Here is a 12,634-nt window from a genome sequence, read left to right as displayed (position 1 = left end):
ATAGAAGGGTTCTGACATTCCTGAGTAGAGCTTCTGTGACCACCCAGGGCTGCTCCATCATCATAAACTGCCAGACATCTCACCAGGGACAGAGTGCTTCCTCTGTCCTTTCAGCTTGGCAGGTGCCCCCAGGCACTGCCCTGGAGSTAGCAGCAGGCATTTTTGTTATTCAGAGTTTCAAAGATTGAAAATTAGCATCCCCATAGCCACTTTCTTTTTGGGAAAGCTGCTCAGGTGAAGCCTCAGTAACTGAGTTTTCTTATAAATCACATGCATTGCCATTTTAACCTTTTATTTTGTGACCACTATTTTGGTAAACATCCTCCCTCAGTGGGCAGGAAAGTAATTTTTTTTCTAGTGCGGTTACAATYCTTCATCCCAAGGAAAGCAAGATTTCTGGGATCTAGATCCTGATTTTGTTTTTCACAAACTCATCACAGTTGCATCTACTATGATAAATACAAGACCAATTAGACAAAAAAAAAGTGTGGGTATTTTTTTTTTTTTTACATTAAAAAGTTTTAAAATACATTTAAGTAATATTCTAATATTCCATATCCAACTACTTTTAAATTTGTAACAATGACAGTTCCAAGCTTAACTGACTTACTATGTTTCTAAATCAAGTAGATCCAGGAATATAAATAGAAAGGATTTTCAAATTTAAAAGGCAGTGCAACTATTTGCTGTAGGGATGCTCGCCTCTTCCATAGCACYTCTGTGCATCTCAGTTGCAACTTTGGACAGTGTACAAGCTCTTCGTCCTTGCCTGCACTGATCCACCAGAGCACTCAGTCATGGAGCTTCGTGACTGCAGGGACTTCTCATTCTCACTGTTTGCTTTCTAGACTGCCTGCCTAAAACTTGTAATTCTGAAAGTTATCCTAGTTTTAAGTTAATGTAACTGATGTTCTTTAGTTTAAGTAAAATTATCTACTCTACATTATCCTGACCTTGTGAAATGACAATGAGATAGTATGTCTTAATTAAACTGGTAACATACAATAACTTGTTCATTAATGATAATTTATGACAATGGTAATTTGTTGTGACAGTGTGATTGCAGTGTGTGAGCACACATGYACACGTGTGGGGAGCTTAACACACACAGAAAGACTCTAAATATTGTTATTTAAAAATAATCATTTATTCCTTATGAATAAAGCACAGTGAGGATGTTCCAAAACCTCCATATTTGTAGTAGTTAGCTTAGCACCAGGTTGCTGCRTTCAATTCTCTACATGTACACAACTATGAAATTACTGCAACTAACAGGAAAATCACATACACCTGGTCAAAAAGCATGGAATTTTATCCCAAATATTCATAAATCCATTGTGTCTGCTCAATTTTAAAGGGCAAACACATATACACTATTAAAAAAAATAGGGATAAACCATAGAACTTTCATCACATATATCTTCCTATGGATTTTCCCTTGAATTTCCCATATATCCAGATTAAGACAGATACAAAAATATCTGGAAAGATTAATTAACTGTGCATAAAGATGAAAGAAAAAAAAAAGATACTTTCTAGTTCATTAAAAATCCCAGACATCTCAAATGGCATGTTTCTGACATTGATGCTGTGTTGAGCATCTCACATAGCCCAGATTGAGGGCAATTACAGCTATATGTGCACCATACAATCATTTATCTAGTTACCAAGAAAAAAACTGTGAGACACTTGAATTGCCATGAAGATAGAAAAAAATAAAACAAATAATAAAGCAAATAAATGTACAGGCAAGAAATATAAAGTAAATATAAAGTTTTGAAACAYTCACTCAATAATAAAAACATGAAAAGGTGCAAGACTATGACTATCCCAAAGGTCATCAATATGGCAAACACAATTCTAGCTTTAAAATGTTGTTTCCCCTTTCACAAAAATATTTGGAACTGTGAAGATAATTTCAAGATACATATCTGCAAATGGCTGCAACTATTTGAATAACGGATAGTCTATGTATACAACAAAGTCCTGAAGTCCTARTGATTCTATTTGAAATTTTTTATGACATCAGAAGCATGTTCAGTTCAAGCTAATAATTTCAGTGCAACAGAAGGCAGAAGATGCTCAAATCTGTTGTGGTTGGTTAATAAATAACATCACAAACACGAAACAACAACTCATACACAGCAGTGTTTGTTTGCTTCTAAAAATTTTGGTCTGGGCTGACAATCCGCCCACTATTTTTTGTTTTGGCATTKTTTCTGGAAAAATCCAAGGGAATTTACTCTTTTGAAATCAAGAGTTAGTCTCTTTCTGTCAAGCTACTACTACTGTATAACCTACAGTAAGTTTGCTTTGGTCGGGAACTGTCACTGTGAAGATCCACACTGAATATATTTACTGAATGTGTGATACTGCCATAGGGCTAATAAACAAACACAGTGTTACATTTATTTACATAAGATATTAGATCATCAGATACTGAGAAAAGGTTTTAAAGGCCCCTGGTTGAAAGAAAGGTAAAAACAAACCACCACAAAACACTCAGACTGTCCTTCCAAATCCTTCATAGCAGCTGGAAATCAGGCAATCCTACCTGTACTTACAAATCAGGACTATAGCTGGAAGAGTATTAAGGATTTAAATATGTGCAGTGGAATATATGCAGGTTTGCCTTTTAATTTTCCCCACTCACAGCACTCTGGGAGGAAGGACAAGATTTCCACTTCAACTGAAATGCAAAACATCTAAGGGTTTTTACAGTGCACCAATGCCTAATTCTATTACTGTGCATTTTTACAATTTGTTTCTTCCAAGAGCCACTCAATTCCATTTAGCAATCCATCTAAAGTTGCAGCTACAGTGTCTTGCATCTGTGAAAATAAAATTTAAGAAAAAGCTAATGTATTAGAGATAACAACCAACAGGATCTAACAATATTGTAACATCACTCCGTGTCCATAGGTAAAATCAGAAACACTCATATCAAATCTAAATTTTTATCACTGGTGGAAAGATCTCTTACACAATAAAGGTTTTATAAGAGTAAGAAAACAAACACAACTCCCCCCCTCCCCCCCATATTAGGAAACCTTTCACTCTTGGTATCAGGGTGAATTTTTTTTCCTATTGTTCCATCAGCTGTTCTGGAATATTATACTTATTTTACAGATGACATCTACTGAAAAATTCTACTCGTAACTCTTAAAGCAAAAATGCTGCTAGCTTTAGACTTCTATGCTTATTATTAATACTCAGATTTTGTAACATCCTATCAAGTGGCAAATATAAATGGTATGTTTTGCAAAAAGCCTATAAAAATTTTCTTTTTGAAAACAAAGGAGTCATCTCAAATCAGATTTTTTTTCTGATAAAGTTATTCTTCAGCTGCATAATATCAACAAAAAATAATTCTGTATAGCTGAATCATGCTGATTTATACTGTGCTAGACAAGCATTAAAAAAAACAGGTTCAGGACCTCACAGCCTCAGTCAAAAACTGATGTCAAAAACTCAAGACATCACATCAACTGAGTGACAGTAAACAGCTTCCTAAAAATGCCCAAAAGGTCTATCYTGTGTCCAAGGTTGTGGCTCAGGAAATTTTGATTTAAATGAAGTGAAGCTTTCTTATTCCCTTCAAGACCATAATTTGTCCTTCCTTACATYCTGGTTCCATCTGAAGTCTCTTGTGTGCTTCTGGGCAAGTCACTTAGCTCCTCATGTTCAGATAGGCTAATTATTCAGCTTAGAGGATGAGAGAAAAATCCTTCACTTCAATGAAAAGCATATATAATATACAAGAGTTGAAAGCTGCACACTTGCCTAGGTAGGCATGGTTCAGGAACCTGAAAGCCTAAATTAAAATGTAAACCACAGAGAAAGAAACAGAAAATAGTTGTTTATGTGCAAGTACCATCCAGGGCTGACGTAGCAGATYTAGTTGCAGCTGATGTGCCATGTAAATACAGGGAATTCTTTTCACACCAATGTGAGAGACACAGGACAAAATCAGCAGAGGTCTGTTTGGAGGCCCGAGGGTTGGATCAATCATTGCCTCAATACGAGCCAGCTCTTCCTGACGATCATGCTCTAAGAAACAATTTTTAATATATGGGTGTTAAGCATAAGCAAATGCAAGGAAGTGGTTTTGTTTTTTTATTTATTTCAGAGGTGATGAAATAGAGGGCTGGAGAGCCAAATCATCTTGTTCCTTGTTCTGCTTACCATAAGACTGATTCGTCTGCACTTACATTACACAGATATTGATGACATTTAGATGTTATTTAAAGATATCCATAGATTCTACAGGCAGCCTATTTCAGTCCTAACATCAGACTGTTTTCTGAGTACCTCACAGAGATCAAAGTTGCAACAAGCCATTYAGAAATATTCATACAGCACAGTCAGCAGCTCTTCCCTAGTGAATGCACTCTTCTCCTTGATGTATTCCTTCAAATTCATTTCTTTCCCAAATTAGCCCTTTTCCAGATGAATGTAAAGACAATCACATAATTGTTACTTGGATTATCATCTTACAGGACTAACATGATTTAGACTAATTGCATTTTTTACTGGAGGTTTCCTGATGAAGGTTCTTTTYCCAGGCTATTACACCACAAACAGCGTATTTTCATATTTCTCCTATACATACCCAAAATTTTGTTTGTTCTGTTTTTAATCRATAATTTCCCATATGTAATTTAGATAGCAACCATATCAGTATGTGCCATGAACAAAACAAGGGACCATAACCCCTCACAGGTTGATGAGAGAGTGTCTAGGATAGGAACTTCTCAACAGAATAAGCCATGAAGAAATAGCAGATTTTGAAAGGATCAGAACACGGATTTTGATGTATTGGATATTCTTTGTAATCTAATACTCCAGTTATTTACAAAACAGAAATGAATAAAATAGAGAAACCCCTTACCTCTATGAGCTTCTGCATTTGCAACATAAATGAATCCATCAACTACTTCACACACCTTCCTCACTTGAGCTATTACACTGTAGTGCACAGCTTGCTGATTCCCGACTATGCTGTTCTCTTGGTAAAACATCTTATTTACAGTAGCAGCTTGCTCTTCCCTTGCTCTCCTCCTYTCCACACTGAAAGATATTTCAGTATTTCAGTAGTCAGGTTAACTGAGAATGCCAAAACTCAATCTTGAAAGTCTAGGCAGTGCAGGAAAGAGCCTGGAAAATGGGCTGAGACAGCAAAACAGTTTCATTTCTCCCTGTCCCCTCCTGCCCTCCTTTCTTTCTGAGTGCAYATATGGAGATGGTTAGCAATCTGCAACATGCATATGAAAATAGACTCCAGGATGAGCTTGTAGAGTGTTTCAAAAGGATTCAACCAAGGTACCAAGARGGACAGAAGTACCTGTAATGCACCTGTCATATACTTTTGGTACACATATGGTTTGGAAAAGCTTTATTACTTCAATGTAAAAACTTAGTGGTTGAAAGAAGAAAGGAAAAGCAAAGACATGCATTAAAGCTTCACTTTATAAGGAATATCCATGCATGAGAATGGTACATGAAAGAGAACGAGAAATGACAAGAATATGAGGAAAAGTATAAAATAAAGAGAGACTGTACTTTTTATTTGGTGGAGAATGAATCTTACTTTACCTGGTGGCAGAATACAATGTCAGAATATTGAATTTTTGGTTGTTACTAAACTGAAAACTGACTCCTGATCCAATTCCTACAGGGGAAAAAAAAGAATACATTAGATTACAACTATTTGGCTACTGAATACAGCTAAGTGGTAGTTTGAAAATTCCAGTGCTATAAAATGGATATATTTAAGCCTAGATATTGCTGTTCGGGGTAGTAGATTTACTATTTTAGAATTAAATTTTATACATGCTCCAATTGATCAGACTTTTATGTCTGTAAAAATCAAGTCAGTGCTTTGAAGGAAAATAATGAAGCATTTCCATATTTCTGATCATTCAACTTGAACCTAAAAACCTAAACCAGAAAGGAACCARATTTGTGTTTATTTGCTGAAACTGGCATAGCAAAGGCTCCACTCYGTTTATGAGAAGCTCCATTGAAAAGGACATAAGAGAGAAATTTWAAAAACCCACTAAAAATAATTATTTTTCTGTAAAGAAAATTTATTATTCTAATTCTGCTATGCTGAAATAACCATTAGTTTAAAAGTAACATATTTTTGTCTCTGATTTTGATTGAAGTCAAGTAAGATTTTCAAAGTTATTCTTTTAAACATCAAAAAAAAGTCCCCAACTGTTCCTGTAACTCTTCTAAGGAAAATTTATGCCATTTGGTATCAGAATACTAATCGTATAAGGATAAGCCTTGAGTTCCTGTATAAAATCACAAATGTATTTTTTAGCCACTTACTGCAAGCAGTACTGAAAGAAAGGTCTGTCTGCATTTATTGATACAACAGCAGCTGTAATTTTGAATGAAAATAGAAGTACAAGGAGTAAAATTATTCTTCTGACAATGTGCAAATTTCATCATAAACTCACTGAAGCTATTAATTTGTCCCAAATGTTCGCTGCATTTATCCTTCTGAATGAATCTGAGAGAAAATGATKTTGTCAGAATTCAACTGAATTTTAAGGGTACAAAAAGTCATTCATTTTCTCCATTTCTGCCCCCAAGWTTTTTGTGTAGTACCTATCTACAAAAAATGAAGGTCAAAAGCCAAAGCCATCATTACCGTGAATTTGTCTATGAGGTAGGCCAGCTACCAGCAGAATTTCTGGGCATGTCATCATCTTCTGCACTAAAGAATCATCCAGCTCTTCCAAACCTGGCCCAAACATAGCAAAGCGAGGTTCTGCCTGAGTGACCAGTGATTGCAAGAAGGAAGTCACAGCCCCATACCGGGGACGGCTTGATTTCAAACTTCTTCTACCCTGCGGACAGCTCCTTTTATATCTGTGTAAAATAGACGCAACTAGAAATTAAACACAAAATACAAGAGAGGTATTAATCAAACGACATAAATAGATTTAGGTCCCACATTYCTCATGCTTTGCTACTGGTACAACTCGAAGCATGGGTCAAAAATGATAACGTTCCAAACTGATGGTTTCAAGCACCAGTACAGAGCAGGCAAAGACATCAGCTCTTTTGAAGTCTGAATACTGACTTTTTGGACCTTGGTACACTTCTACCTACAGATTTTTCTGTTTATTTAAAAAAAAATCACAAATTCCCCCATCCTCACTTAAAACACAATATAGGTAAAATAACATCAAAGCAGAAGAGTCATATTAAAAATAAAATTTTTAAAATGTGAGTGCGTTTTAAACCTTAATTCAACGCTTTTGTGTTTGAAACAAGCAACCACCTGAAAAGAACCATTTCCCCTGTAGGTACAGGGCATGCAAGCTGTGGAAGGAGACCAGCATTGTCTGCACACTTATATGCTCATTTGGTGTGGACACTAGAAGGCATGGAAAGGATGGTAATAGGGGGAAAGAGTAACAGTCACACAGACATCCTAGAGCAGCAGCTTCGGTCTGCTTCTGCAGTCATGGCAGGATGCTGCTAGACAAACCTCTTCAAGGAAACATCATATGTGGGCTCCTTTATGCCCACACTGACATGCTTCAGTTGAGATCAGCAAAGRTGCTAAGCACACATAGACACAATGGAAATTAGTAACAGATGGTTTGAAATAGGTGATTCAGACYTAAACTGATTTAAAACCAATTTCAAAATCACTATGTATTTTGCTCTTCAAATTCTGTGTGTATTGTTMCCATCTGTTAAGTGAGGATGAAGGGCACAGAGATTGCAGAAGCTAGTGCACTTACCATGAAGCAACATGTTAAGCATCACCTTTAGTAAATGTAACTGCAAATAAATCAAAAATCCCAAAGAAATCCACACATCCCTACTGCAAATTAAGGGAACTGAATGAAGCTTAAAAAAAGAAATCACCGCAAAATAATCACTTGTTTTAAGAGTTATTTTCAGTTATCCAAACACATTTAGTGTGTTATACTTTTCAACTATACTAGCTGAAACCAGTCTTTGTCTTACAGCCTTTTGACAATCAGAGCCAAAGCAATACTACTTATTATTCTGTGCACATTCTGGGCACATTTTTTATTAAGTCTTCCACAGAAGATGAAAAAAAAGAAGATTCATTCCACTTGCTGTAGTTTGAAGACTTCTTGGTACTTTCATTAAAATGCTTGCAATTGTACTGAGAGCAAAGAACACTTTTTTAATCAAGATGAACAGTAGGCAGCTTTTGAGATTACTGTATGTGTCATACTAGACATGGAGTTTACAAAAATATTTTGGTTTTTTATAACATTAGCTTTGTCTGCTTCATAATGTTTTAGATTCTTGCTGAGTTCCAAACAGAAAGAGCTGACCAGATGACCAGACAGACCATGGAGCAACAGGAAATTGCATTTCCAAAATAAACAATGAATTTGAGACACATCAAAATTTAAACAGCAGTTTACAGCAGAGCTTTATTGCTGTAAATATGAAACATGCCTGTGGGCTGTATATATTAGTGCTGTAGAGAGACTTGAGGTCATGTAAAAGAATATGGAGATACTTACACTGCCATGTAATCATACAGTGCATTGTCGCTGACCTCTGAAAAGGCTTTATTAAAAATCTCTACATCTGGGAGTGATTTCCAATCAACAGATGTCCAAGAGGGGAGATCCCGCAGGAGAAAATACCTCCACAACAACGGGTCTTGCACAGCTGCCCGCCAGTAACAATTGGTGCTTCCTAACCGGCACAAATCTTGGGGCGAGAGGAATGACATGATGTTCAGCTGCACGTCAATCTGAAAACCATTGAGAACAGCGGTTTAGCGACCCAGGAATTCAGCAGCGAAGAAGGAAGGGGCGGGATGCCCCTTTACACCCCCCGCCCCGCCTTGTGCGACCGGGCCCACTCACCGGCAGCGCCTGCAGGGCGCTCACTGTGTCCGCTCTTTCCGGGAGCGCCGGCTGCGGGGACAGCGCGGTGCCGCGCTCGCGGGTGCTCCCCCGCATCCAGCGCTCCCGCAGGACGCGCAGCCCGCCCCGCACGGCGGCCTCCAGGCCGGCACCGCGCTGCTCCTCTCCCGCCGCCGCCGCCATGGCGCCCCCGCCCCCGGACACCGCCGCGCACGCTCCGGCCCCGCTGCACCGCCACCCGCCAGCGCCCGGGACTGCGCGCCGGCAGGGCGGCTGCCGCATACACACCCCAAACAGCGCGTTACACTTTGGACCTGTGTTCCACGAGTCCTTGGAATGCATGTTTTTAATGCAACAAMGTATACATTTTGATTGGAAAAAGATAAAGAAGTCAGACAACCTCCTGAAGCAGAGACAGACTCTGTAAGTGTGTGCTTAGGTGACAACTTTTCTTCTGGCACAGACACCGCAGTGGATCTTAGTTGTGGGATTTCACAAAGTAATGTAGCATTTGTTTTGCAGTTGTTGTGTTCCACCCGTGACCTTTTAAAGGTCCCTCACATACGGTCACATACTTTGTTAACATGTTTCTTCCCGTTTCTTGGAAATCCAGCGATATGCTCTGTGATCTGCTGTCCAAGTCACTGTCAGACACAGGACCTATTGACACAAGGCTGTTCTGCTTCCCATCTCCACAGTGTTTCAGTCCCCAGTAGCACATTTCTCCACTGTACATCAGTGCYAGTAAGTGAGTGTCACTAAATATACCTGCAAAAATAATTTAGATTAAGTACTTTATTGTTCTGCTGTAAGCAAGTACACAATTTGTTAACTTTAACTTTTTTTCAGTAACACTGGGGAACAAAAATTCCAAAAACACAATATAAGTATATAACGCCCAGAACAAAACCTGGATCAAGCCCATGCTCATTTCTCTGTCCAGTTTGACCCTCCATAATGTTAAAATCATTTAAGATTATTTTTTCTATCATTTTCTTTGCCTATTTATCTTACAGAATTCCATTATTTCTTTAAAGTCCATTAAGCACAGGCATGACTGTACATATTAATTTTAGAATATTTCTGTGCTCTCCACAGTTTAAGCCTAAAAGATATTGTCTGAGGTCATCTTAATTCAGGTTACCCAGCAGCAATTTCAGTATTTGAATTGAAAGCCACATGTCAATTGAAAGCCATGGTCACTAAAAAATCTTGCTAAATAAATCCACAAGTCAGTCACTGAATTTGGCTTTGCAGTATGAAGCTATATAAGAACAATGCCACTTTCAGATGAAATTAAGCAAGAAGGTGCTCTGTCCCACTGCAATCAGAGTTGTTTTTGAGTGCGCTTAATGTGGACATTGTGCCCTCAACAYTAAGTGTTTCACCTTACAAATCCCTTCCCATTACATCACCCTACCTGCATCATACTCATGCAGCCTAAGAGCCTCCTGTAAATGTTCTACAGGAATTAAACTCACACCAAGCTATATAAAGTGGTGACAGATAATCARACAAATCTAAACAACTCTGCATAAAGTTTTTACCTGCATGAAGTCTGTAATTGCGTTTGTATCTGTGCTATCCTAGAGTGAAAAGGCAAGACCAATATGTGAACCTCTGGCACCCTCTGCAGTCGTATTTGTGCCATAAACATCTGTCAGTTGTCAGCTGGATTGTTGTAAAACACTGAGTGTAAACACTGCCAGTGTAAAACACTGCTGTGCATCAAACACCCATTGCCTCAGTTCATCTCCCTCCAGTGCACTCATAAACACCAAGAAAATGAGCACTTCCACCTCCTAAAATTTATGAGTCGAAAAAGAAAGTGGCAGGGGGCACACTGTTGCCTGCTTATTTGCCTCATTTATTATCTTCTTGTTCTAAAAGGTGTCAGGTCTCAAATACAAATTAAGTCAAACAATAAAATCACTGAAAAAGCATTTCATAAAGTGGAGCAGTTATTAAGAGGAGCGGGTTGTGGGGTTTTTTGAGTTGTTTTTGGGTTTTTTTACCTTCACTGAGTAATCTAGCCGTATCTTTATCTTGAAGGGAGACATCTTCACCTAGCTGAAGAGGGCATCTAAAGCTAAGCATCTTCATTAAGTAATGAACTCCATCGTTAAGACACTGAGTACAGTTAAAAAATGAGGAAAAAAAAAAGTTCTAGTTAAATTAATCATAGGCAGAAATACTTATTTCTATGAAGTTCCCAAAACCTTACCTACAGAAAAACACCCAAAACAAAAAAACTCAGCCATATTTTAAAAGTGAAGAGTCAAACTTTAAAGCTGTATTTACAAGCTCATAGAATATTTTCATTTCCTTTACCTTTTTAAATGTGGCAATGTTTTCTTGTAGCCATTCGCTCCTTTCTTTTGCTGTATGACAATACATGTAAAGCAGGGCTCCTTTTCTCCAGTAAAGACATTCTAACAACTCTGCACCAAGGATGTTGACAGGCTGAAATAAAATCCAACAAAGTGATCTAACACAAAAATAAAACACCTGAACTACTCATGTGCACTGTCACACGTGCAAACAGTGTATAAATCTCTYACTTTTAGGGGCTGTGCTTGACAGCAACACTGAGAAAGACAAACCTAGCCTAACCTAACAGTGTAAACTGCCACGTGGAATCATTGACTGCCTGTAGAATCATGAAACATCAGCAAGAGAAATTCTGGGTGCAAAGATATTTGAAACAGTATTTTCAGGAATCACCATCTAAATACCAAACAGACTTGAAAATGCTTCAAAATACCTTAAATTCTGCCCATCAAAAAATACAACTACTACTATCCTGGTCAGGTTTTTTACTTTCAAATAATGAAATAATTAGCCCTCTGGCTACTTACTTCTTCATTTATGCCACATTCCCTCACTAGGTCTTCTGGTTCTGAAAGAATACAAATAAGTTCTTTAAGTTTTTGCAAGGAATATTCTTCTGGAAAATCTTCATCCACAAGCTGGTTTTCCTCAAAATAGGTAATGTCTAGGACAGCCTATGAAAACAAGAACATATACAAAGGAGAAATGCTACGGTCAAAAGAATCAAATGGTGGTGAGTTGTAACATGGAAAATTTTTTCGTTTATAAAACATTACCATTTAAAGGTATTTTTAAACATTTAATTTACAAAAGGCGCAAGTTCGAAGTACTGAAGGATTGGTGATGGTGAAAGCCAAACCGTCTTTTGTCCCTAAAGTAACAATTATCATCGACTCCAAATTATCAAAGTCAAAAGCAGCCCTGTGCTTCACAGGCACTCACCAAACACCATCAAGCAGAAATGTCTTTCTGCTCCACCCTCTATTTTACACCAAACCCTCTCCCACACCCTACACAAATTTTCTTTTAAAGGAGTTTACTGTCTGTAATAAAGTACCTGGGTATAGAGCTGAAAAAGCGTGGAAGGATGTTCTTTCCCTTCRTTGCAGAGGTCCTTCAACTTGTCCAGAGCAGCAGAGCCTTTCGCTAAGAAAGTATCTGAAGGAAGAACACAATGCTCCCTTTAGCACCGACGAGCACTCAGCAGAAGCCTGACTCACTCTCCTTTTCCACATGGCTTCATCCCTCCGGCACTACAAGAGCGGCTGAATAATACCGCATCTAAGCAGGCCGGTCATCCTGTCAGACCGCACCATTCACGATTAAATTACGGCCACCGCGGCCAGGCTCTGATGTTCCCAAGAGCACACCCCGTTTGCGGAGATGCCCTAAGAGCCGCCCGCCGCCCGCTCCCTCGGTGC

General features: G+C 38.3%; 2 protein-coding genes across 3 annotated transcripts; both read right to left on the bottom strand.

The window, feature by feature from the left end:
* Positions 1-570: 570 nt before the first annotated feature.
* On the bottom strand, positions 571-9,517 carry FBXO4 (F-box protein 4). Of its 2 annotated transcripts, none has more exons than XM_057364719.1 (7): positions 8,883-9,224; positions 8,532-8,767; positions 6,662-6,882; positions 5,596-5,671; positions 4,892-5,070; positions 3,875-4,050; positions 571-2,831 (listed from the first exon to the last, which is right to left on the bottom strand). In XM_057364719.1, the coding sequence occupies exons 1-7, from the start codon at positions 9,222-9,224 to the stop codon at positions 2,742-2,744; spliced, it is 1,320 nt and encodes a 439-aa protein (XP_057220702.1). In that variant the 3' UTR covers positions 571-2,741. The 2 variants fall into 2 exon arrangements, with proteins under 2 accessions (XP_057220702.1, XP_057220703.1); XM_057364720.1 differs by lacking the exon at positions 8,883-9,224 and adding an exon at positions 9,458-9,517 and having other exon boundaries at positions 573-2,831.
* On the bottom strand, positions 9,205-12,396 carry RIMOC1 (RAB7A interacting MON1-CCZ1 complex subunit 1; the record flags this gene model as incomplete). The annotated part of the gene is made up of 5 exons (XM_057364721.1): positions 9,205-9,650; positions 10,898-11,012; positions 11,214-11,345; positions 11,741-11,887; positions 12,271-12,396. Coding segments are annotated over 5 exons (810 nt in total), but the record flags the coding sequence as incomplete, so codon positions are not given.
* Positions 12,397-12,634: the final 238 nt, after the last annotated feature.

Source organism: Malurus melanocephalus, unplaced genomic scaffold, assembly GCF_030028575.1.
Source record: "Malurus melanocephalus ecotype Western Australia unplaced genomic scaffold, MMel_1.1 scaffold_41, whole genome shotgun sequence".
Lineage (NCBI taxonomy): Eukaryota > Metazoa > Chordata > Aves > Passeriformes > Maluridae > Malurus > Malurus melanocephalus.
The sequence above is the reverse complement of the archived record's forward strand: the minus strand, read 5'-3'. Positions and strand labels throughout refer to the sequence as shown.